The 27,793-nt window shown below is 37.9% G+C and overlaps 1 protein-coding gene across 1 annotated transcript in view; it reads left to right on the top strand.

The window, feature by feature from the left end:
- RIT2 (Ras like without CAAX 2) overlaps window positions 1-27,793 on the top strand; it is a 172,649-nt gene that overhangs the window by 67,526 nt on the left and 77,330 nt on the right. Inside the window, exons 3-4 of the mRNA XM_050329248.1 lie at window positions 1,029-1,102; window positions 19,044-19,235. Of these exons, the coding sequence (XP_050185205.1) occupies window positions 1,029-1,102; window positions 19,044-19,235 (266 nt within the window). The remainder of the gene's footprint in view (window positions 1-1,028; window positions 1,103-19,043; window positions 19,236-27,793) is intronic.

Genomic DNA, 27,793 nt, shown 5'->3' with positions numbered 1-27,793 from the left:
TACATCTACCTGCAGTATAATCCCATACTATAATCCCAATATTATTTCAATATTTATTGATAGCCCTGTCCTGAGTGTCTCTGGCAGGACTGACTGCTTGGACAGGCCCAGCCCTGTGCTGCTGATGATTAATGGTGCTTCTCAGGTACATCAAAGGCACTTGTCTTGTCTTCATGCCTCAGTGCACAACCAATGCATAATGTCAGTCACAAAACCCACTCAGGCTGCTCTGCATTATCATTTCATTAAACAACACAGATAATTTCCAAGACGATTTCAAGTATAAACACGGACCAGTACCTAAGCTCTTTTTAATCTTATGAAGGAAATACAAATGTTGAGAGGGGAATGAAACTGAAATGTGAGGAAAACCTCCTGTAAAAAGAGGAATTCACCTTTCCTTTGTTTTTCTTCTTCTAAATTTAGGTTGACAAAATTATGAGCTAAGGCAACAGTCCATGAAAGAGAGGTTTTCCTTCTCCACCCTCAGCTGTGAAAAATGCGAGGACACTGATTGCAGAATTTATTTTTTAAAAAAATCTATCCTCAGCCTCTCTGGAGGTATACAGTAGTTTAAATAATTACTCTGACATACCTGAGGCAGGAGCCCCCTTCAGCCATAGGGAGTCTCTCCCAATAATTTAGACAATCCTTAAATTGAAACTATGTGCTAGAAAAGCCCTGTGGAAGGATCATTGTGGTAAGCAAAACCTCTCCGGTGCATAGCACCAGCACAGCATCTCTGAATCTTTGTGACTTAAACAACATCTCTGGTCTGTGCTATTCTTTTAAAGAAAGAGATATTTAATTTTTATATTTTGAGGTAGTGTGATAGAAAGGACTCTCTTTTGCTACTAGTTTGCAGTGATGATGGGATTTCAAAAAGGGGCTTTTTGAGTCCAGAAGTAAAGCAAAGTTAGACCAGATTGGAGAGCTTTGGAAAACCCTACTTCAAACTGACAAAACTATTTCATTTTCCATTCTCCAAGCCACTCATATGCTTAATCCAACTGTACCCTGTTTTTCAGAGGATGCCTATAAAACTCAAGTCCGAATTGATGATGAACCAGCCTATTTGGACATTCTAGACACTGCTGGGCAGGTGAGTAGTTTTCCAATGTGAATCATTCAATCAGAAATAAACTCAGAGATTTTAACCTCAGATTTATGAGTCACAGAGCTAGAAACCATGTTCCCTATTCAAACATAAAAGTATCAGTGGGAGAATAACACAGAGGAATTAACAAAGGAGAAGATTAAAGGACTGCTGCAGCATAATGTAGTATAACTTCCAGATCTTACCAGAAGAGTCAGACAAGTTTAAATAAGCAAAAGACAAAAAGCTGTTTCTTTCTTTTTCTCTTTTATGCAGGAACATCTATCACAATAATGGAATGAAGAAATGCTGTCATTTGTTTGTCTTATGTCTTTCTCATTCCTGCTTTTGTATGTATACTTCAGGAATTTTCTGGTCTTACTTGTAGATTAAGTATCTTATTATACCTCTTCTCCTCCCCACACTATATTCAAATATCAAATGCTGACTGAGAAGGAAAATATCTTAATGTCAAAAGTAACACACATACAGGTTGTCCAGAGAAACTGTGGTTGCCCCATCCCTGGAATTGTCCAAGGCCAGATTGGATGGGGCTTGGAGCAACCTGGGACAGTGGAAGGTGTCCCTGCCCATGGCAGGGGGTGGAATGAGATAATCTTTAAGGTCCCTTCCAAGTGAAACCATTTTGTGGTTCTGTGATGTCTATGACAACATGTATGTGGTGATGTGATTCAGTCAGGGAATTGATTGTCACATGCAATAATGAAGACAAAGGAGTTAAATACAAGAATTTCTTCTACCTGGCTCAGTTCATCCTCTTTCAGTCTCGACATATTTTTACTATTTAATCAAGATAAATGCTTGTTGCCACTTTTCTTGAGGTGTGTCTTGAGTTCTGTTTGGAGGCTTCAAAAGTTTCACAAGTTTCCATAGTGTGTGTGCAGCTTGTACTTGCGGAACAAGTACATGCTCCATGCTCTCCATACAAGGAGAAAAGGTACTTAAAACAAATAAGTAAACAAAGATTTAGGAAGTAAAAGCCTGGAAGCCTTGATGTCAGCTTCCTAGATCTGTGAATGTACCTGAGCTGGGCACTGCAAATGGTGGGGAATTCAGTCTGCTGCCAGGAATTTAAGGAAACTCATCTACTGTCAGGCATGTTCACATTTTTGGAAATAATCCTCCATAAAACTTTATAAGTTTTTTCAATGTTTTTTTTATTTTTTATGATATAAAAAGGCTAAAACTAAGCCTCATTCTTAATTTATGGTATGGATATGATTGTCAAGATTAAGAATTTTATCAGAACAGACAATTGTAAGGTAAGAAATGAAATCAGAATAATGCAGTCAGTGAAAGCTGCTAAGAGCAATATTAAAGTTGTAGAGTTTTAAGATTTGTTTCTGGAAGGAGCCATAACATTAGAGGTCCTTGGCATGTAATGATGAAGTAATGAAATTAAGTGCCGATATTTCATAGAATCATAGAATTTTTAAGTTTGGAAAAGATCTTTAAGATCATTGAGTCCAACCATTCCCCAGTACTGCCAAGCCCACCACTAAAGCACCTACCCAAGTGCTACATCTACATGTCTTTTAAATGACTCTAGGGATGGTGACTTCACCACTGCCCTGGAAAGCCTGTGCCAATGCTTGACAACCCTCCCAGTGAAAAAGTTTTTTCTTAATATCCCATTTAAACCTCCCGTTCCCTCAGCCACGTCTCATCACAGCAAGCAGAGACTTGTGGCAGAAACACCACACCCTGCAGATACATCATCCCAGGCCACTGTGCAGCCTGGTCATAGCTATTCTACTTCAGTTGGATTGATTCCACCAAGTTGAATTGATATGAGAAAATCTCTGTTTTAAATTTCCCTGTTGTTCCAGTGCAGACTGTCATCGCTGAAACATTTCCCAGTGCCGCTGTGCTAGGAAGCTCTTCCCGCTTTCCTTCCCCACTATTTTTCAGGAGCTGTCCATTCTAAGTGCCCTGGATTTAGCTGCTTGTCTTTGCAGATATCTTTGGATTTGTTGCCTCTCTACTACACAGCTCCAGAATAAATCAAGACCTAATCCAACTCCCATTGAAGTCAACAGCTGAAATAGCCTCTTTCTTCACAGAGGACTTAATGTTGCTCTCACTGAAGCTCACACTGAAATTCTGCTCTGAGTTTGGTAACTGAGGGTAAAAATCCAACACACACACTTATGCTGTCAATGGTGTGTGCTCTGATGTTTTTTTTTTACCTGGGTTTTGTGTTAAATTAGAGGTGGTGTTACAGCTTCTAAATCATGCAGTGGAAATCTCATTTCTCTGGGTGCCCTCGCAGTCATAAATACTTCATCATCAACTTTGAATAATGACTTTAATCACTTCAGAAGATCAAGGAGCTAAAATTGTAATTCATCCCTATTTGGGAAACACAAGAAGTCAATAGAGAAACCAACTGAAGTTAATGTACTTTGTTGTTGTGCTCGAGGATATGTTTCAACAAATATCTTCTTTCCCTATTGTACCTATATGGTAATTGAATGCTTCAAAGCTGACCAAAATAATTAATAATAATTAATATAACTTGTTATTAACAATCTAGAGCTAAAAATCCACATGAGATTTCATACCTGACACCAGATAAAAATCTTTGCTATTTTAACTGGTAGATACAGTTTGAGGCACTAAAAACATAGATAGTGCTTCAGGAATACATTTATGGTTCTCAAATTTCTGAAGTTAAAAAAATATTCAAACAAAGTGGAAACCAGCAATATTAATAAACTGTTTGCATGGCTCATCTAGTTGCTGATCTTTATTTTCTTGTGCATATAGAGAGACATTAATAAATGCAACAACTGCTCCTCTCAGGAAACAAACTGATGCTCCATAAACCCTGGATCCATATTTTACGCATCTTTTTTTGTACAAGAGGTATTTTCTTAAGGAATGTGAGGGCCAGTGTAAGTAGTTAAGCTTCACTGAACTCGCCACACCTGCTTTCACCACCCTCTACACCTGCCAGCTGGGGAGCCTGTCTTTGCTCACCACAATCAACTTCAGACAGAATAAGGTTATGTTCACCTCAGAGAGTTTCAAGAGCAGGTATTGCTGATGTAGCTTCTTGTAGCTGTATTACCATAAACAGACCTTTCTTGAGCAGTTCCTACCAAAAACCTGTTGTGCAGCGACAAAATGACCAAAAAATTGATGTTGTTTTTCTTTTTCAATGGGATAGGGAATGTAGAAGAAGCAATCAGTAATTCCTTTGGCTAGTTATCAGTGATGCCTTTGACTCTTTAGATAGAAGTGATCTCCTTACACCAAAAGTTTTCTTTTTTCATTTACATTTCAACTAAAACAACGACAACAAAAAAGTAAATAAAACTGAACAGAGAGTAAATGTGAGACTGAGATTGAGGAAGTTTATTTTGCTAGCTTTTAACTCTCAAAACTCTCAAGGTGATCTACCATATGGCCAGTAAAATATATTGGAGGATCTCAATGGAAACTAGATAGTTTGGACTTCTTTGTTCACCCATATCCACAAGGCATTTGTTGAGTAACTCTCCCTTAAATTCAACCTTGTGCTTCTGTCCACTGAGTTTGGAAGTGGTGTTTGGGGAGGAGGTTCTGAGATTTCCCTTTTCTTATCCAAAGAGTCATAAAACTAATCTGTTTTTACATATATTTGATTCAAACTGACATAAACTCTTTGATTTTGAGGAAACTTTGGGTGCAAATGAAAGGACACTCAGACCTCAAGCTTTTTATTCTGTGTTCAGTTCCCTTCACAATTATTCTCAGAGAGTGGCAAACCCCAACTGCTCCAACCACACACAAAAACCTTCCACACAGAGTTGTAGAGACCTTCTCTTCCTTTACACTTTATCACCCTCTTCTTTAACTTAAAAATATGTTGCTACTTCTGGAGCCCAAAAGTGTGCTTCTCATGGAGCACACACAGCAGTTATCTCTCCTGCTGTATTTATAAACTGTTGATTGACATAGGGGCTTTTATTCCTGCTGCAGCTTTCCTCTGTATGACACATTACCCAATCTCTCTGTTCAAACCTCACGCTGAACACTGAAAAAGCAGCAGAGTTCCCTTCACTGAAAACCAATCTGAGATGACTCTGTGACTCTATTAAAAAAGGCAAAATTGTTTTCCGGCACAAAGCAGGCAAATCCACAGGAATATATATTTCTGCACCTGTCAGTGAGACAGTACATTTTGAGATTATTGCACCAATTTTTGTTTGCTAAAATGTGGGCTTTTTATGATAAACTTAGTGCACCAGTATATTTCCCAGGTGTGAGTCAGAGACTTGAAAAATTGGCCTTAAAATGTGATGGCATGCCATTTCAGGGAGATTTTCCTTTGTCTGGAGCTGTGTGCACGTGAATTCATTTCCAGGCAGACACTTTTCAACCTGACAGCAACAGTGCGCTCGGTACTGGAATCCGTCTCTCAAATTGCTAGCAAATCACAGGACATGTTTATCCTGCCAACCTACAGGACTATGATTCTTACCCCCTGCTTCAAGCTTTGAAGAGGAACCGTATTAGTCCCAAGAGCCCTTCAGATAAACACACTTTCTCAGACTAAACACTATAGTCCGATGATTCACTCAGGCTGTTATCTGAGATCCTTCTGCTTATTATCTAAACGTGCTGCTCTAATCCCGAATCAATGGAAGTCAAATATCAAAGTACACTACTGCAGCTTATCTCAAGGAAATGTAAGATGCCTTTTTGGCAGTAATTATGTCTTAATGGGCCTTTACAGTGTGTTCTTATGAGGGGAAAATAATTTTAGTGCACTTTCTGCTAGGTAGTGCGTAAATGAAACCCATTTTATTTTTAAAGCATAGGGGTAGTGAAGTAAGCAGCAACCATTAACACAGTGTATTAAGTGAAGAACATTAGTTTTATCTTCTTTGTATGTTGTTGTTTTTTCGCAGGCTGTTGATGACAGACTTAGAAAGTCAAAATCTAGCACAGAAAATTACGTGGATTCTCAAGACAAATTGCTCTGTACTTTCTGGAAAGAACTAAAATCTCTCCCTTGACCCAGTCATTTTATTTGGCAATGGACAGATTTTGAAAAAAACACTTATTTGGCACAGATACTGAGTGAAAAAGAAAACAAAACTGTTACAATAAATCACAGACGAAATTGCAGTCATGGCACCAACTTCCTTCAAATGATGGGCAAAATATTCTTCAGTAGGAAAAGGATTTCCTATCCCTTGCTACTATTCCACTTAAGGAAAGTCAGTGGTAGGGGTTCCATACGGCAGGTGGAAGAACATGTTCCTGTGGTTTCTGTTCTCTTTCTATAAAGTATTCTTTTCTGTTTTTCCTTGAAATATTTTCTCTCTCACTGTTCTTTGTCTAGCTTTAAAAACCCAGTTAAATATACGGTGATGTTGTTACTTGATTTATATTGTTTAATAAAAAGAGAACTTTTAAAAGCAGAAAATATTTTATTTTAAATTTTGATAAAAGTAGCAAAATCCCTTTTTCTTCTTTCAAACTTTTCCTTGTAGTATTTCCTTGTGGGTTTTTTGTTGTTGTTGTTGGGTTTTTCTTTGCTGTTTTATTTTATAATTATAATTATAACTATTTATTTATTTATTTATTTGAGGTTTGAGTGGGGGTTTTTGTTTGTTTATTTTGTTCTGCTGTACATTGTAGGGATAACACATGTGCAAACACATCCCATATGAGTAAACTTTATCCAGGTTCTCCTCAAAACACTTATAGTTAAATGTGTCTTTTCTTCCAACATTAGAAACTATCCTGTACTTTTTCTTTTCACTGTAGAATGTCACTGAAGCACTTAGAAGTGCCAGCAGACACTGGACATACTCTGTGTGTGTCTTGATTTCTTTATGTATGTGCAACTATCCTCGATAATCTCACTAGCAGTTCCATTTTACAGAGGTTTGCTATCAAAAGCTGCTTGTTGCCAAGCAGCTGTAGACAAACCAGGGACTCCAGTGGGCAGAAAACTGTCTTCCACCTCTATCAGTTTTTACAAAACTCACATCATAAAGGTATTTCCAGGACTAAAAGGTTTGGGGCTTGGATGCTGAGAAAACAAGCACGTACTGTAGCACATCATGGTGCCTTTTCACCTGATCAAGTGACCAAGAGAAGGATCCTTTTCTGAACAGGGTGTTAAAGCTTCTCAGGAAATGTAGGTTGTCCCAAAGAACTGGAATTTTCAAAAAGTGCCTTTTATACTCTTCTCTACCTGCTGGATTCTTTACCTAATACATTGAATGGTGGGGTCTCCAGACAAAGAGAACAGAAGCAAAAAGTTACATGGTGTTATCAAACCTTTAACTTGCAAAACTGCATAAGAAGAACTGCTGGAAGCAGCTTTCTAAAAATGTCATTTTTCTGTCACAGTACCAGGAGAGGAATGGAAAAACCTAAGACCAAAAAAAGTCTTTGTAGCTGAAGTTAAATATTTTTGTCCCAGAGCCCTGGAAGTGGAATTCACCACTATCAAAAAAAGAAAAAAAAAAAAGCAAACAAACAAACAAACAACAAAAAAAACAAACACACACACACACACAAGAAAAATGAAAACACCAAAACCAAACCCAATACAATCAAGCAAACAAAAAACTCCAACAAAACCAAACCAGCAAAAAAAAAAAAACCCAAAACTGAAGCAAAACTCCAAAAACAACACAAAACCAAACCAAACCAAACCAAACCAAAAAACAAAAAAAGAACCAAACAACACAAAACACAACAAAGGAGAAAAAGTAAAACATCTTGAACTCCATTGCTTGTTACCTCGCCTTTATACTGTGAGAAATGCTATTGCATTATCCAGATTTTTCAAAAAGTAATTGAGGAGCAAAGTGAGAATTCAATAAAATAGTGAAAATATGAAATATTTTCTTTTTTTTTTCTTTTTTTTTCTTTCCCCTCAAAGATAAATTTTGAGTATGCATTCTACTCACTTCCATGGGAGAAAGTCTGCATAACTTGCATAGATTTTGGTGCCTTCTTTCATTTTGTGCCTAACGGATGAGGAAAATAAGTTGTTGCCATGGGTGTTCCAGATTGTTTTCAGAACTGTGGGATGATGTGATACAAACCATGCCAGAGAACAATCTTTTCTTTTAAAAAGAAAAAAAACAAACTCAAAAAGCTTAATAGTAACTACATTGACTGCACCTGTGTAAGAAATCAGTGGGGTGTCTGACTAACACCTGTAAGTAAGCTGAAGAAGTCAGGCTGCACTCTTTTGGACTAGCAGATGATCTTGGCCTTGTCTTGAACTTGATGTGTCTTTTGACATATCTCAGAAGTGACTATGCTCTTTTAGGATAATAGAATCATAGAAAGCTTTGGGTGGGATAGGGTAGCCACACCTTCTCTGGGCAACCTGTGCCAGGGCCTCAACACCCTCACAGGGAAGAATCTCTTCCTAATATCCAAAATAACCCTGCCTTCTGTCAGTTTAAAGTCACTCCTCCTTATCCTGTGACTCCAACCCCTTGTCTAAAGTCCCTCTCCAGCTCTCTTGGAGCCCCTTTAGGTGCTGGAAACTGCTTTAAGGTCTCCCTGGAGCTTTCTCTTTCTCTATTGGATCTATTAATCTAACTCAGATACCTCATGACTTACAGTTTTGGAGCTCTGCCTTTGTCCTTGCAGCTTTTTCCTAAAGCAATGAAAATCATACCTCTGTTTTATGGATATGCACAGAGGCTGTGGATCTGAAAATAAGTGTCATGTCCCCCACCAGAAGTGAATTAGGTTTAGTTTAACTATTCCTGATTTACTTTAAGGCCAAGATATCACAGTAATGGATATGGATGAAATCTTCAATGTGTTTTGAATTCAAGAAGTGATGCTAAGCTCCTTAAGAGTTGGTCCCACTGAAATCTCTTAGAGCTGGATAACTGTGTGTCAGGTGAAGGGACCTTAGACATTTTGTGAACTGCTCACAGTGGAGGTGACACACCATCCATGTCTCAGCATAGGCTCTGTTCCCACAAGTCCCTAGAATGTCACTGAGAGCAGTGATCCAGGACTACAGATAGATGCCAGCCCAATTACTATAACTGTGCACATAATGCTTCCTGACCTTCTCAGATGCTCCAGAAATATGTGTGCAGATGGAAAGAAAAAAACCCAAAACATTGGGGTCTCCTTTGTGCTGGAAGTCACAGGGACATGACAGCTCAGTCCTCTTGTGTCACAGAGTCACACTAGATGTTAGTATTGTGAGTAATACAGAATCCATGCAGCTATAACACAGATACTTTGCATTCATTTTGGTGGTGATTTATGTAGTCCTCAGGGAACGCATCCCTCAGATAAACACTGAGCTAAATTTCAGTTACAGAAATGTGTGCACTATTGATTAAGTGCTACAAAAGTCTAAAATAGCCACACTGCAGATTGTTTTTTTCTTCCTTCCCGCCTCCCCCTTTCAGATTCTTATCTCAAATTATATCTCTGCTCATGAGTAGGACACTGGGGAGGGGAGGGAAACGCAGATGTGGAATTTTTAAGGTAAGCACACTTGTTATGGAAGCCATCATGAGAAAATAGATATGTAAACCAGAATATCATTTGCAGTCATTTATCAGAGCAATGAGGTGTCTGACTCCACAGTCTCCTGGTTTACTTCTGCAAGGCTGCACAGGCCTTGCTGGGAAAGGTGGGAAGTCTGTGATGCCCACGTAAGCTGACAAGAGCACGTCTGAATCCCTGGCAAGCCCTTGCTCACAGCTGCAGTCATTACCTCTTTACTAGTGGGTTGTTTGTCTCTCTTTTTTTTTTTTTTTTCTTTTTTTTCCCTATCTCTGCTGTTTACTAAAATGTACTTACCAAGATGTTATATTTTTCCCTTTAACCGTTTATGATGCATTTGTGACAAAAGGTGAAAACTGGCTTTTTCCTTTCTTGAATATCAATGAGAATGGGGGAAAAGTGTTATGTGGTGCATGATAAACCAAATGCATTTGGGGGTTTTAGAGGCAGTTAACAATGAAGATTGCTTCAGTGCCTGCATTTAGGAGAAAATTACTAAGGTGTTTATCCCTAAGAGAGAGACTATTAGCATTAATATGAAAGAAAAAGACAGTTGTCTGAGTTAGGGAGTGTAGCACTGAGGCATTTTCACTGGCATTTGGGAGAACTGATATGGTGATTCCATCCATATTTTGGGGTGAATGAAAAGTAGATATCATCTCCCAGGTGAGGGACTGTGTATTTTCATTACTATATATGACAAACCATCTTGGCAAGAGCAGGATTAATAAAGTTAACAAAAGCACAGTTGCAGAAAACTGGCAAATATAATATCACCTGGAGGCAGGAGGGCAGTTAGAGTGGGAACATTGGGAATTTCAGTGAAGAGAATCTGTATTAGGAAGGAGGGTCTGAGTGCCAGTGCAGGTCATTTAGTAGTTCCTCAATAAGAAAGAAGGGTCACTGTGTGATGTTATATTTTGTAATCTTGAGTTATTTTATTGGAAGATGCTCTCATCTGTCTTTTATTTCCTTTATTTCTTTATCTTTACTTATTTTTTTTTCCATCAGGCTGGTGTAGTTCAATCTTCCTGCATAACCCAGCCATGATGATGAAGGACAGGTGAATACAGAATAGTGAGTGCATATAAAATGCTTTTCAGTCAGTGAAGGGGCAGTGAAATAGTCATCCATCAGTGTTCAGGATGGGAAGGAACATCTACACCTGATTTTCATGAGACTTAATCCTGCAAGGTCTGTTACTGTGAGCACTACCAGATATGATGGGAAGCAGTATCACAGGTGAAAAGAGAAGGGGAACCTGAATCTATAAGCCCACCTGTGGGAAATAACATGATTTCAGTAATGATGGAAATAGATTGTCTCTAATAATGATTTAAAGTCAATAACTAAACTAACCTCATAAATTTGTGACTTGTATGAAAGGTGATAGTTTAGATATACCAGTTCAAAGTCTCAGACTCATTTGGATGAAGATGGGACTTGTGTCATCATGAATTAACCTGATACATTAATTCAAAATAAGAAATTATCATATTTATTTTTAATTAACTTATTCTTTATATTCGTGACTTTAGTTTTCATGAATTTGAAGTTTGAAAAGGTATTAACCAGTGGGAAGGAATCCATCTCTTTCCACACAAATATATTACTCTTCAGAAAAAATCCTTAAACTGAGGACTGGTGTGACACCATCTCCTCTCTGAGAGGGACTGAAGACCTGTTTCTAGAGTGAGCAGGTTCATGCTGAAGTACTTCAGTACTTCATGAGATGTACTACTCACTTCTTCCATGAGATGGAAACTACTTTAGAAATGTTTCAGCCAAAATTCTGTGAAAACTAGAGATGTAAATCTATGCTTGAATTTCATATTCAGTGTGTTTCTAATTGTGTTTCTTAAGTTGCCAACCAACCATTCAGTTGACTCACCAAGCTTGGACCACCTTCTTACCCACAGGCAAGATCTTGATGTAAAGATCCCTGTAAATCAGCCTACCTAGGTGAGCTTACCTGGAACACCTTGGAATTAGGCAGCTAAAAAATAATGTTGCTGTGTGTTACAGAAGTGTATACCTGTGTCTTCCTGCAAAGGTCATCTGTTATGAATGTTCTCCTTCTTCTTTTATTTCCCTTCCCATGTAAATAAATTAGCTTAAACAGGGGGTTACTGGTTGTCTTCTAAATTACAGATTAATTTCAGGACCTGTCTTACCTTTTTGCATGTTCATTCCCAGAGTTAAGAAAAGGCTACCGATTTTGTACAGTGTGGAGTTCATAATATTGCCTTGGAAGGCTGTCAAATTAGGTTCAGAAAGCCATTAGTCTGCTGGGAACATAGACTACATCTTTTTTTGTTATCTTCATACTGTTCCCATCATCAGTGACGTGCAGTTTGTCCCCGGCACAAATTCACAGAAGGAAAAGGATATTGCTGTTTTATAACAGAAGCAAGGATTCTTTCCTGTAATTATAAGGCGTGAGACACTGACTGATCATTAATCAAGGGACTGATTGCAATAATAATCCACTTCCACTTCAGGCTTATGGGCTAATTCTCATTTATACTAATCCCATTTTGAGCTACTCCTGGATCATTACTACAGTGGGCAAAAAGGGTCGTGAGAGGGGGATTTGATGTACAACCAGAACAGTGTAGAGACTCAACACAGAGAAAATCAATCCCTGTCCTCCAGCATTTAATCCAGAGCCCCTGCATTTCCTTTGGTCTGTGTTGGAGCTGTTACTCAGCTCCCTTCCTTCCTCACAGTGATGTGGCAGATGGTTTAGGCTGGCACAAGTAGTTGAAGTACCACCTGCTGCAAATTTTTTGCTGTCTTTTGCTAGGTAACTCCTTTTGTTGTGGCTGTTTGCAAAGGAAGGCTGGAAATAGGAGAGAAAACAGAAGAGAGTGTGAAGTGATGCTGATATTGTTTTGTGCTTTCTTGTTTTCTGTCGTGTCATTGCTGGGTACCTGTAGCTGGTGCAGGCTGGAATCCTGAGAGCAAAGGCAGCAGGTTTGGTGCTTTGGCTTCTGTGATGGATGAAGTGTATCTTTATTATCTCCTGGTGTTACTTACCCATGCTGGGGGACAGCATTTCCCACTGCTGAGTGTTGTGAAGGGAAAAATCCTCTATTGGCTGTAGGCATTAGATGCTGTATTCTCTCAACCCTTTGAACTCCACTGGAAATAAAACAGCCTTGTAGAAGCCAAATGAAATATTTAAAATTAAGTGGAGGACAAGACTTATCATCCAAATGGATGAAGGATATGATGGGGCAGAGGCTACGGCTGATACTGTGGATCTCAGAGGCTGGGATTGATGTTTAGTCTCTGTTGAGGTAGTGGGAGAGGTATGAAAGAAATTCACCCCTGATATCATAATTACTCTCTGGAGTCGATCATCTCTCTCTACTGACTGTAGAGAGAGACTTGAAGACTAAATAAATCTATAATTCTATAATGTAGAATAGGTGATTACCTCTTCAGGTAATGAAACAAGGCCCATCCTCTGCATCAAAATTAGTACAGGTATCACTGTGATTATAGGATATATTATCCAGCTAACGTCTTCTTTGGATATTTTCTTATTTGAAACATAACTGCTGCAGATTTTTTCTGTTTGATATTACAAATAAACTTTTAAAAACTGCTTGCTTTTATACCCCCCACCCAAAAAAAAAAACCTAAAAAATTTGTGAAAATCAAATAATGATCACAACACTTCTCACCAGTGTACTTTCCTTTGCTAAATCTATTTGAAGTGGTAAAAGAAAAGCACATTTTATGACAAGCAGTGCCAGACATGTAATCCCAGTGAAGTCAACTATGACATTTGTTTGTGTAAGAGAATTTACTGAGAAAGGTAAGGGAGGGCTGTACTTTTGCTTTTAAAAAGATTTGCTGCTAAAAATTAATCATTGATCATATTGCCAAAAGCTTTCAGGAGAGACAAGGAATTTTCAACCTATTTTAATGAAAACTTCTGGTTTTGTTTTTTTTTTTTTTAAAGTGAACAATACAGAATTGTTTTTTTTTTTAAGTGAACAATACATATTTCTTTTATTGCCTTTACTTTTGCTTCTATCACTGTTTGAATTTTTTTTCCCCTCCCCTGAGTTTCCTGTGTCCTTTCTGTTCATTTTACCCTTGTTTGCTCATTGTTGTAGATGAACAATATCTTGCCTATTTGCAGGAACATATCCCACCCCTCAAGTGTTCACTATAAATGTAAAAAAAAAAAAAAAAAAAAACACTTCATAATAAGAGTGACCCCTGTGGTAATCAGGGAGACAGTTTTGATTAAGAACATCTGTTAGCAGATTCCCAGTTCTAAAGTCAAGCAGAACATAAGACAAGAAGATATAGAAAGTGACATTCTTCAAACTGTGAGGCTGGCCTCCCTAGGGAGACTCTGACCTCTTCCAGATATACAAGCCAAGATCATAAAAAAAGGAACAGACATCAAAATATGTGGAATGTGTGTGTAGTTTGAAAAACATGACACCTTTGTTTTCGAGGTGTCTCAGCTTTAAATTTCTAAGCACTACACTTCTGAAGAGTGTGGAGAGGGACTGCACTTCTAAGCATTGCATCGTGTTTACTCCTCAGACACATCCCCACACAATGAAAAAGAAAGGATAGATATGCTGACCCCCTCCTCATTGCCTCATCTCTTTTTGTTGTTGTTGTTGTTGTTGTTGTTGTTGTTGTTTTGGTTTGGTTTGGTTTGGTTTGGTTTTTTCTCTGTTTTTTTTTGTTTTGTTTTGTTTTGTTTTGTTTTTTGTTCTTCTCTTTCCCCCCTTTTATCCTTTTGGGGCTGACAAGACTCTCTGTTAGCAATGCATAACACAGGGGTCTGGGAGAACTGGTTCTCTTTAGAGTTCTACTGGTATAAAATGGTGATGTGGAAGACATTGCTTACAAATAACTTGTATTTCTAGTTGAATAAAACCCTTTCTAGTCCAGCAACCTTTCTCCACCATTGTTCACCAAAAAATATTTAGGAAACAGTAAAGAAACATGCTTGGTTTTGGGGAACTTTCCTAGAGTCCTTCTGTCAGCAAGGTTGGAATTGTCCTAAGCTGAACATGAGATCCAGGCTGTTCTGTTTGATAGCAACCCATAAACCATACCTATATCTTCATAAAGATCCATGTATCTAGGCATAGTCTGACTTTGCTGCTCAATGTCTTTGTTTCCTTTTCTGGAGACATTTAGATACTGATCTTATTTGCAAAGGAGTCCCTACTGAAAAAAAAAAAAAAACAAAAAAACAAAAACCAAACAACCAAAAAACCAACAACATACAAGTGTTATTTATGACAGCAGCATGAATTTTAAAATTTATCAATAATATTGCTCTTTGGGAAAAGATTTCTCTTGCTCATTATGAAAAGCACAGTAAAAGAGGATAAGACAAGATGATGAAGAGAAAAGAGAGGTTAGATATTTTCTCTTTGCTAAGCTGTTAGATTAAAAGCTAATAGAAAAAGAAAGCATACACAAAAAATGAAATGTGGAAACAGGGTCAGTCTCCAAAGGTTAAGTATGGAAGTATTCCTTCTTAGTTGTGAATGGATTAGATTATGAAAGCCAAAGTGTTTCTGGAGTTGAACACTTTGAGAAGTTAAAAGTCAACGGGATAGGTTTCTATAGGTACACTGACAACTCCATGAAGATCAGGAAAAATGTGGGGCTGCTGCTGGAATGAGTGAGTATTCAGTGATGAGGAACATGAGAAGTACTAATACATTTAAGACTCTCTGTCCAAGACAGAGAGGCAAGCTCTGCTCTTATGCCTCCCAGGTCTTTATGCCTCCCAGGAAAGTTTAAGGAAGATAAAGTACCTTGAGTAGAGGGGGATAAACAAGGGAGAAGGGAGTCAACCTGTATGTGTGTGCAGTTCAATACAGCAGGATGAGACACACCCAAAGCACGTCCAGGGAGCTGCTCTGTGTTATTGTAAGGCTACTCTGATACCTCTGAAAAATCACATGAGGCACCTGATAACTGATGAAAGGCAAATGGGACAGTTATTCAGGAGCAGCCTAATCATCGAGAGATTTACTTGCCAGCTTTCTTCAACAACAGGTAGACATATACAGTCCTATGAGGATTAGCAGTAGTTTTTTTGCTGTACTCAATTATAACGGGAAAAGTAAAAAGTTACGATGACTTCCTTCAACTTTTAGAAAAGTTTTGTTTTGTTTCTATCCAGACTTGATGCTTGTTCTCAAGTAACACATCTCCTAAGAAGAATAATGATTTTGTTTCAGAAGGTTTTTTACCACACTTTTCAGTTAAGTCTTAGTCATAATACACAAGAGAGTATTAGAGACTGATGTCAAGCTGCAAAGTGCTGTAAGCATGACAAATCTTCACTTTAATTCTCAGAATTGATTTCCTTTTGAGGGGGTGTGATTTCCTTCTGTCTCTTCCCTTTGGCATTTACTGACTTGGGAATGTTTCATATTTTTTTCCTTATTGAGTAGAAATTGGTATCCAGTACAATTTCTGAATAATTTTTAAAAGATCCCTTGTGCATCAGGAAATAATTAAAGAAGACATTAGTGTGCCAGCTGCCCAGATACACTGTTGCTTATTTCATGAAAGAACCAGGCAAAATATAAAAATAAAAAAACTGAACAATCTGTAAAACCTTTGGGTCTGTTTCTACCCCTGAACATTCACAAAATCCAGGTGAACTTGCATTTTGTTTTTTCTTGCTGTAAAGAAATAGGAAAAAATGTGAAATATAGAGTAGGACTTAAGATAAAAATGAACAAAAGTATTTAATTGCATCTTAGTCCTTTGTCTTGTATATACAATATGCATAGAGTGTTGCAAGGGTTATAGTATGTTTGTTGGTAATTGTATTTATTCTTTCACTTGCTATATATTATTATGCTGAGGTTCCTGGTGAACAGAGGAAAAATCCACTTCTTTTGAAATCAAACAAAAGGCTTATTTATGTTTGACCTTGGAGTCCTTGACTCTGTACTGAGTAATCATGCCAAGGGGAAAAAGCTGAGAAGTAAAAGTCAACATCAAAAAATTGGAATGGAAATGACTATCTGAGTTAACAACAGAAAGCCAAGTGGATGTCCCCAATCCATTTTGCTCAGAATACTTAATGCCTCTGAAAATGGATCACTGCAAACATGACACTAAAGCATTTTGTCTGTTTAGTCTCATATATCAGCAGCAATAATATGTCATAATAAAAAATTGCATAGCTAAATTCATTCATGTCCTTAAAGCCTTAACTATGCCCAGGCATATGAACTGGAATGTGTAGGTAAATGACTCTGACTCAAGAGTGGCAGTCTCTAGAAAGTGAGGACTTTGTCCCCTTGGAATGATTCATTGTGTAAAATTAGGAACCCAGGGTCTTCTGTCAGTCAAGGAAAGCCATTAAGCATCCCAGGGGAGTGATCCTGGGACTGCTCTCGCTGCAGAACGTCACTTACTGTGAGTTACTTACACAGGGATATGTGACCTAATTCCTTCTCAGTTTGCCATAAATGGCTATAAAGGAGTGTACAAAGTTCTGAGCACTTCCTAGAGGTGGATCACCTCACTTAAACAGAGCTCATTCTCTGTAAAAGGCTGTGCAGAGCAGTCATACAGTGCTACAGTAGTTGATTTATGAAACTTCTAACTCAGGAATGCAGGTCACCTGGGCTGGGCTTTAGGTTCCATATGAAAACATGTACTTTTAGCTAAAGTCTCCATTGAGTTCTACCAAATGGTCTAAAAATAAATAGTAGATACAAAAATTAGGTGATTAGATAACTAAAGAGATAACTATTTTTTCATCTGCAGAAGCAATCTGTAGTCCACTAATTGCATTGAATAGCTCATCATTTTTTATAACAAGAGTTCAGGTAGTTGACTGTAGCTACACAGACAACTAAATTCAGGAGCCTAATCCACAAGTTAACTTCAGTGTTTCTGCCCACCACTGCCCTACTGCTTGCACATTCAATTTCAGAAGGGTAGGCTACAGAACGACCTGATCAAGTCTGTGCTGTAGCTTGGTGGTTAATAAACTCTCCTGGGATGCCAGTGGTCTTAATGGAGAGATTTTGAAATTCTGAGTAAGTCTCAAAGCAGAATCCCACCCTTAAACTGCCTATTAGTCTACCATTTTGAAGCTTAGTTCGATGAACTTTTTCCTGTAGCAGGTGAAATATTTTGAATGATATATAAAGCCCTTGGGTAAAAGACACATCATAAATAAATGATAACGGTCAACATGAAAGTCTATTCACAGGAAGTATTGCCAATCAACATGAATGACTATTGAGAGAGATTTAAGGCTGAGACTTTTAAAAGAACATAAGCAATCCATTTCCCTTTAATTTTCAGCAAAGACTGAGGATACATATTTGTAACCTAAAATGTTTCAAAAATCCTAGCATAAATTCTCAACAGAGTAAAAAATACAGGATTTGATATTGCATCCTGCTGCTCATAGAAATGGTCCAATGTTGATATGTGTATTCTTTTTTTTTTATCAGACCTCCCTGCATCTTAATATCTCTGGAGAACTGATTCTGTCAGGAGGATTCCGATCCTGACTGACTGTTGCCATGGTGTTGGGTTATTCTGGGCTGTAATCAAGAAAAGCAAACAAACTTGAGAAAGAAACTGGCTTTAAAACATATTCTCAAGCCACAGTTCCTGAGACCAGTTTTTGAAAACTAAACCTTCATTTTTGTACGATGTGGTAGTTGTTAAGTACTTCTGAAAAAAAAAAGTGTACCAGTAACCAGAAGTGTTGCTGTGACAATAAATACATACATGAAAAGAGAAAAATGCAGGAGCAGAAAATTGGGCCAATTCTCTCACTATTTGAAATTGTTCTTTCTCATTTAATGGAATTACCCCGCACTGAACTGAAACCTCCAGCTTTTCTGAGAGCCTTTAAAAGAGCAGAACTTTTTGCAAATTGTACTCCTATTTTGCTAGGCACTCTCCCAAAACTGGTGGGAGACAATGAATACTTTTTTGATATTACTGAGCTTTTGAATTGAGGGCATAAGACGGAATTTGTACCTCTCTCGTCCCTAGATGGTAATATAGCTTTTCTATTACACCTGTTAATACTTATTCAAATGCAAGTCATCTCTTTGTACTGGCAGTACTGCAGAATGTTCTGGTAATACACGAGGTAGTATTTTCTGTATGCAGGCACTGGCATAATAAGTTCATATTCTTAGAGGACAGGGTTCCCTTGATAGGAAAAGGAGAAAAAAAAAGTTCACAGAGAAATTCTTATTATTGGGGTCAATGAACCAAGAAGGATGCACAAGTCCCAGCAAGCAGCATTTAAAAGAGTAAAAAACAAGCAGTGTGAAATTATGTGGGGAACTGTGGAAGTTTTCAGCAAGTTTGTTGTTTACAGATGGATAGTTTTGTTTGCCAAATTAGTAAGCATGTTCTCCCTATTCCACAGGCAGAATTCACAGCCATGAGGGACCAATACATGCGAGGTGGAGAAGGCTTCATTATCTGCTACTCCATCACAGACCGCCAATCCTTCCAAGAAGCTGCTGAGTTTAAGGAACTCATTTATCGTGTCCGGCACACCTATGACATCCCTGTGGTGCTGGTGGGAAACAAAATAGATCTTGAGGAGTTCAGGCAGGTAAGTGACTTCTCCAGTGTTTTTGGCTTGGTTTTCCTTGCCTACCTCAGGGGTTTCTGTAGCATATGTTGTACAGTACTACCGAGAATTATTAGTACAAGATGAAGTTTAATCAAAGACCAACAAACTAGGACTTGTAATAAATTAGGGTGTTTGTGGTGCTTTTCACTCGTATGTTGTGGAACTTAAAGTAACCTTGGCAAATCACATCCAAACCTTCTTTGTTTTCACTTGAAAATCTTTTACAATTTTTGTTGGAAGTTATATATATGTATTCAACATGAAAAAAAGCTTCAGTCAGGACCTTTAAGGCAAAAATCCCCTATTTTTTTGGAAGTTAGTAGACATTAAAGATTTTTATTTTTTTTTCCCCTAAGCATACTAGATTTAATTAAAGGCTTCTCAAGCTCACACTGAAAACAAAAACAAAAACAAAAACAAAAAAACCCAATTAGTTAAAATAAAGGAATATATAGAGAGATTATCTTTGCCTGAAGATCCAATGACTATGTTATTAGAGTGTCCAAGTAAGATGGAGACTTGAATTCACCTTGGTTTGTATACAAGATTTCCGCTAATATACCCATAGAGCATCATATTTCTTTGACTACAAGGGCAATGACCGTGATTCTCTCGATGCCTTTAATAATCCTTGCTCACCCTTTTCCTTTTGCTCCCTCTGTACTTCGTACCTTGCTGTTCATATTCATGTGTGTGCGTTCAAGAGAGTGAGTTAGGGACATGTTAGAATGGCTTGGTTCTGACCTGGTACTGAATGGAAAATATCCTTAATCCTAAGCAGAAGCTTTGAAAAAGAAGAAAAAAAAAATTCACTATATGGAAATCTTAAGATGCTCCTACTATACACTATGATTGTTTTCAGATGCCTGATTCCTATGCAGACATATGTAACAGTTAAATAAAATGGTGTTTTTAGGTTCATTAACATCTGTGCTCACACGATTCTGTCTACTCTTTTCCACTTATCCTGTCACTCTTCTCCCCATTTCTTCGTCTTCTTTCTTCTACCTTAAGGCAAGAACTCTAAGGCAGCATCAAACCTGAAATTAGTCCTAAAGATCTGATTATGTACATTTAAAATTTCACATCTGTTTTCCGGATCATTGACTTCCTCCCTAAATTGGGCTGTGACAAAACCCTAATGGTGACAATCCAGCTGCATTTTGATGCACAGCTTGAGGTTTCAAACAGCAGTGCCTTGTGCTTATATACCAGACTGGGAGGGATGTAGATTCAGTTGTTCTGCTGAGAAAACAGGACACTGCCCCTGACCCCACCAGGAGTGGGATATGACTGGTTATCTACAGTTATTCATAGATGAGGTTTTCTGGAATACTTTATTCACTAAGTGATATAAAGGTACTCTTCCACTTCTTTCTGACCTTACTTTTTGTTGGACTTTTGTATTTTAATCAGTGTCAATGAAAATAAAAGTATATGTGCCTGATTTAAATACTTTTGCATGCTCCTTGGTGATCCTATCTGGTCTCACGAACAGGAAAATTTGTGTGCACAAATGTCTGGACTGGATTTGAGCATTGAAGATTAAAGGGCATGGAGGGGGTTGGGAGTGATATTAGAAATTATGACTGTGAGATGTGACAGGCGCAACAAAAGCTGCTTTATGAGGTCACCACTGAAGATCCTGCCTGAATGTGCAAAAAAGGATATTCAAAATTGCTGCCCTACATTTTTTCAATGAGCCAGGAATTAGGTGTTCAAAATGTTTTTCCCCATAAGCCCTCCACGGCTGACAGAGTTCAGCAATGTTAGAAGGGCTTTCTCAAGTGTACTTCAATTCAGACTTTGACCCTTACACCAAAGACCAGTAAGATGATACAAAGCAGATCTGCTCATTTGAATGAAGCACTTGAATATGACTATGTGTCCATAAACAGGTGGTATGAACCAATCAGAACAGAGCTGGTAGAACAAAACAGTTTATTCTGAAGTCCACATCTTGGGAATTTCTTTTCAACTTTGGACTTTCTCTACTCAAGGTCTGTTGTCTCCATAATTAGCTGGTGCTGAGGTCAATGAGTAGTTCTTCTGGAGCATATCTTGACTTCAAGTTCATCCATTTAGGTCATGTTCTCAGCAAATCATGGTTAAGTGGAGGTGATGAGGAGATACTGCTCAGAGTAGCTTCCTGACCCGAACTAAGTCACCAGTGTGTGGCAGAAGACCTCTGTGCACAGCTTTAAGCACACATTAATGGACTGCAGCATCACATTTTGTCGAAAGTGGGACATCAGGCTGTGCTGTGTGTTTAACAAACACTGAAATAAGTTATATGTATGCTCACTTGTTAGGTTAAGAAATATCTAAGTAACTTGAACTGTGGGAAGGCAGACTGAAAGAGATCTTTTCAAGGTCATGCATTGTAGTAATGGCTTCATTAAAAGCATTTGGATGGACAAGAGTGACAGCCAACTAACTCTGGGGTGACAAACAGCAATGAGCTGATGATGTAGGGCATTAACATATCAATGAACAAACAGTGAGGTTTGTTCACAAACATACCAAATTCAAACTGAAAAATAATAGGTGTCAGAAAGCAATCAGCCAGACTGGAATTTGACCAGGGCACCAGGGCCAGTATTGTTGCTTTGTTTAATGACATTTTTCTCCTATGAATTTCATTAAAACCACTGTAATGTTATTCATGTTATTTCAAAACATAACATTAAGTTCAATATTCCCAGACATCATTTCCATTTAATGACAATTCTGCAACAATTCAGACAGGCTGTAGTAGCTTGGCCAGACAAAGCTCCTGTTTGAAATGTGATCCCCTACACAGTACAGTTAATGATGTATGTTGCTTGCCTAAAATCTATCAATAGGACTACAAGAGCAAAACTAATCTACAATTAAAATTATGTCTTTGGAGAAACACTGCTGAAAAACAAACCCAACGAGCTTATTATTTTTAGATAATATTTTTTATTTTATGATGGCTTCAGTGAAATGATAGTCTTTACGTATGCCTGTGATTTTTAATATCTTAAGAAATGGGTTTGTCTCTACTCCTTCTTAAAACAAGTTTTAGTTACATTCATCAGCCTAAAGAATAAACACTTTCAACTGTCTTTGCAAAACATGGGGGGAAAATAGTGCAAAAAAAAAAAAAAAAGAAAATAGACTAACCCATTACTGTGATGAGTACATCTCGTCTGACGACAAGGTTCCCTCCATCCCCCAGTCCCTTCCACTGCACTGCAACTGCATCCAGGCCTGTCTCATCTTATTCTGTTTTGTGTTCAGAGATTCAACAGAAAAGTGAATTAGACTGGAATGGTTAAGGCGTTCCCAGAGTCATGGAATGGTTTGCATTGGAAGGGACCTTAAAGTTTATTTCTTTCCAATCCCTCTGCCATGGGTGGGGACACCTTCCGCTAGACCAGGTTGCTCCAAAGTCCCATCCAACCTGGCCTTGAACATTTGTCTGGGTCCATTACTTGATTTTCGGCCATTGCTTTAAGAAATATTTAAGTTTTATATGTATTTTACTCCATAGTTGATTGATGTAAAAAAATATAGAACTAAGGGCTCAATCGGATAACATTTTTATTACAGTTTTTCAAACAGCAAAATCGTTACATTAATAAAGGTATACTTGTATGTTTTTAATATCATCAGATTTTCAGAAATGTGTAGGACCAGCTGTTTGAAAGTATCACTGATACTTTCACTTTAGGTAAACCTTGTCATTTTACTCCAGTTGAGCACTGAGTTCTTACTGAAGTTTAAAATGTGTACAGTAGATAAACATCTAATCAGAACACATTCATCTTTAAAAAATACTTTAAAAACCTGATTGTATTTGACCTCATGTCATACTAATCCTAAATTGCAGCTTTATATTAAAATATTTTGTAGGTAGGACCTGTGGTATTACTGAAATATTATTTAAAAAACCTCCATAAGAATTTGTCTACAGATCATAGAATCATAGAATCATGGAATCAGCAGGGTTGGAAAGGACCTCTGAGATCATCAAGTCCAACCCTTGATCCACTACCACCACAAATATTAATTACTTTGAGCAATTCAGAGGGTAACTAACTACACCAACTCCTTTGAATAATGGGCTGTGGGTCTGAGCTGTAAAACATACTTTCTAGCAGCTTTTTCAAAGTTTTGATGTGAATGATAGAACCCCTTTTGGAAATACTACCCACGAAATATCATAGCCGTCATGGAGTGGTTTTTCCTCTATCGTTTTTTGTTTTACCTCAGAGGAATAAGCTGTGGGCTCAGTTGAGTCCATGGATGTCTGGACATGCTGATGTCCATTCAGCCCAAGGTTAGGAGGGCAGCTCATGCTTCTTACAGCTACTGGCCTCTCTGGGAAGCCTGTCATCCAAGCTGTTAGTTTGTCCAGTACAGTCTTGGTCGTAAAAAGAATTATGTAGTTGTTTACCCTTCCATATGAGTTGTCTTTTTCACTTCAAGCAAAAATCTGAGAGGAGCAAGGGAAAACCTTTTGAAAGCATTTCCCTCTACATCCTTCTCCTTCAGAAGGAAATACAAAATCAACATGAAATCTGTTTTTTCATCCAGAGCTGTAGTGACAGGACAAGGGACAATGTCCTCAAACTGTGAGAGGGTGGGGTTAGATTATCTATTAGGAAGAAAATCCTTACTATGAGGGTGGTGAAGGCCTGGCACAGGTTGCCCAGAGAATCTGTGGCTGCCCAATCCCTGGAAGTGTCCAAGGCCAGGTTGGACAGGGCTTGTAGCAACCTGGGATAGTGGAAGGTGTCCCTGCCCATGACAAAGGGTGGATCGAGATGATCTTTAAGGTCCCTTTGAACCCAAATCATTCTGTAATTCTATGATTCTATGATTTAACAGGGAAAATGTATTACTTTAAGTGCAAAGGCTTCATTAGGTTTTTTTTTCCCCCTAAGGTTTTATTATACTATAAGATAATTTTCAAACTAGGATTAGAGTGGTTCAGTAAATTTTCATGATCAGAGCCAGCTGGCCACAGAAGATTCTTCCTTCAGTGAGGTTTTACTCTGGAGTTTGCTCAAGATAAGCTGACTGGTTATCAGATACTGTGAGCATCAACTTTAAGATTTCTCATTTTGACAGTTGCTCTATTTTCATGCTTCTCAAACCTTGAAATATCTGTTGAGTCTGAGACAGCTAATGTTTGTTATTTTGTTTTTGTTTATGTTTGGTTTTTTTTTTTTAACTTGGTTTGGTCTCTTATTCTGTGTGAATAACTGCTCAGTATATATAAAATATTGTCAGTCTGTACCTTCTGGTAACTGGTTGAGACACTGAAGATACTTGAAGAATGTGATACTATATTTTATTTTTGTGTTTTTCAGTGCATGACTATGAAGCACTGTTTACTAGATGCTGTCTTACTCACATTATGAATCATTAAATTGCAGTATTCTGAATTTCTTTCCTTCAGGCTTCCATCAGGCTGAAATTCTCTGCTTTTGTCATTTTCTCTTAAAGACATTCAGGTGGAAGAGTCTATACTGAAGACTCTTGTTTCCCATTATTCAGGCCAGTGGCCTACACAGGGAATGAAAGGTTTCATTTCTTCTTCTGAACTTTTTTACTGCAAGTCAATGGAGATGCATTTTCTGCTGTTTATTGACAAAGAACAGTATACATTTGGGTTAATCATACACGTTGTAAAGGGATTAGATTAAATTGCTTGGCCAGATTCTCTATAAAATCCACACAGGAAACCAGGATTTATCACATATCATAGAAACATATTGTAAAATTAGATGCATCTGCCTGTGAAGATGTCTGTTTTGCTGCTGACAGAGGAGGGAAGCCCAGACAACTACCTTCCTGGCCTTTTTACAGTGGTGTTTGGGTGAGCTGAAAACTAGCAAAATTGTTTCTGACATCTCTTCGGCTGAGAATCTGAACTTACTGATTCATTCTGTTATTGCTGCTGTTAAGTACAGACTAGAGTTCTGAACCATGTGCTCATTTTGTCTTTGGTTTTTGAATGACTAAAATCTAATAAATTTTCATTCTTAGGTAGTGTTCCCTTCTGAAAATAGTATGAGCTGTGATCTTAAAATATTTCAGATGTATTCAGGCCAACTTACCCTAGATAACAGCTACAAAAACCATAATGGGAATGGAAATTTACTGAAAACAAATCCAGAGCAGAATATGACACAGAAGAGCAAATTCTTCAAAACTATTTCATATCCAGAGAAGAAGAGCTGGGGAAAGGTCTGAATCACAAGTGGGATGAGGAGCAGCTGAGGGAGGTGGGGAGATTCATCCTGGAGAAAAGGAGGCTCGGAGGGGACTTTCTCATTTTTTACAACTCCCTGATAGGAGGGGGGAGTCAGGAGGGGACTTGGGCTTTTCTACCAAGGAATAAGGGACAGGATGAGAGAAAATGGCCTCCAGCTGTCCCAGGAGAGGTTTAGGTTGGACATTAGGGAAAAATTCCTTCATGGAAAGGGTTATCTAGCCCTGTCACAGGCTTCCCAGGGCAGTGGTGGAATCATCATCCCTGGTGGGATTTAAGTAGATGTGGCACCTGGGGACATGGGTTAGTGCTGGTTTAACAGCTGGACTCAATGATCTTCGAGGATTTTTCCAACCTTAATGATTCTAAGGTTTTATTTCTTTGAAATTTTTAATGAATTCTTAGATTAATTAATTCAACAATTTTGATATCATCTTGGCTGTTCATTTCCCATTGACAGTTCCATTTTGCTGACACCAATATCTGATAAAAAAAAATTACATTTTTAAGGAGTTACCATCATCATTTTTATCCACTTGCCTACGCCTTGCCTTCCTACATGAAATCACATCATAGTCTTTGTTTGCTCTTCAAATTCTGAACAATATAAGCCATTTTTGCTGTTTTGATAGAGCTATGACAGTTGTCTGCATATTTGGAACTAAAACTACTGAAGTTGTCATTATGTTTTATTATCTTAGAAATCTGTCAGACCTTTGAACAATCACTCTCTTACATTATCAAAATGCATATCTGGATTCTGTCATGTTCTTCTACACCTTTATTTTCTATTTATTTTAATTGACTTTGATTTTTCAACATTTCTTTCACAAAGTTCACTGTCCAAACAAGTTCTTCTTCATAAAGTTTTTTAAAAAAATCTTTTAGCATTTGCCCCCAACAAAAAAAAAAAAAAAAAAAAAAAAGTGTGTGTTTTCCTATGCCAATTCAAAATATAGAAGCAAATATGGGAGTTACCATCTTTTGGAAGGATATTCCATTATTACCAACTTAATGTCTCTAGCAAATGTTCATTTATACACAGTTTACCTCCTTGCCATTATAATGTTTTTGCATTTCCACAATCTCCCCCAAACCACGTCTGCAATAAATGGAATCAGACACACAGACAATTGTAAGGAAACTGTTGGCTCATTCCTTTTATAATTGTGTTAACCTCTAGTGAACATCCAGTAAACCCTGTAATCCCTTCAACTTGGAGCAGAAGACATTTGAAGGGGACTAAGATGCAGATAACAGGAAACAGCAGTGAAATAATAGCTGAACTGAAGATAATAAAATTTTTATAGTGTGAAACCTGGATTTTCAGAGATAAAAACAAAGGCAACTAATTGCTGCTTTGTAGCCAAAGCAGGACAACAACACAGGACACGTAGCCAGTGGTATACACTGGGGATGGTATTTCAAGGTCACTTCAGCACTAAGGATATTAAACAGCAGCATACTTTGTATTGTTTTAAAAGGTTCGCAGAATTCAGAATTCTTATCTCTACTTGCTTTATCTTCACCATCCACCTCAGAGATTTTTTTCCCTCCTTGTGTTCTGAAAGCCGTCTTGGTGTGACTTCAGAGGTAGAACACCTTGGAGAAGAGGTGTTTTGGGACAGAGATGCTCTCCTGTTTTCTTGATCTAGATTGCTCCTCAAGGTGAACTTGGACTGTTTGGTCTGTAAATTGAGAGATTAACTGTTGTAAAGGATTTTCATTTGACAGTCATGCCAGCAGGACCTTTCTTTCTAATTAAAGCAAGCAAGAAATGTTGTAAAACTTTCTCACAAAACTTCTGCAGAACACCCTTATGATGGGTTTGTTTGCAAGCAAGTTGAGGATGCTGTTGCTTTCCTTAGAGTAGCTCAGAGGGAAACCCATTGGTTATGCAGTCGCCACACAAAGAGGTACAGTTTGAAAGGGAAAACACCGTGGTGGCATTTTTTGGGTGACTAATGCTTAGTTAAAAGCCTCTGGAGATGTCTATGCTGGATATCTCTTGTGGTTTAAACCCAGACAGCAACTAAGTATTATGCAGACACTCACTCACACTCCTCTGCTCCACAGTGAGGAGGAAAACTGAAAAACAAATCAAAGTAAATATCGAGGGTTCAGATAATAGCACTCTAATAATTGAAACAAAATAAAATATAATAACATCAATAATAAATAATAATAATAATATAATGAGGAAAAGGAGAGGGAGGAAGAAAGTCCAAGAGAAGCAGTTGATGTTCAACACCCACTGACCAATGCCCAGCACATCCCCAAACAGAAA

This window comes from Myiozetetes cayanensis, unplaced genomic scaffold, assembly GCF_022539395.1.
Source record: "Myiozetetes cayanensis isolate MyiCay16 unplaced genomic scaffold, myiCay2020 scf4, whole genome shotgun sequence".
In the NCBI taxonomy this organism is placed as follows: Eukaryota; Metazoa; Chordata; class Aves; order Passeriformes; family Tyrannidae; genus Myiozetetes; species Myiozetetes cayanensis.
Note: the sequence above shows the minus strand (reverse complement) of the source record. Positions and strands in the feature narration are given on the sequence as shown.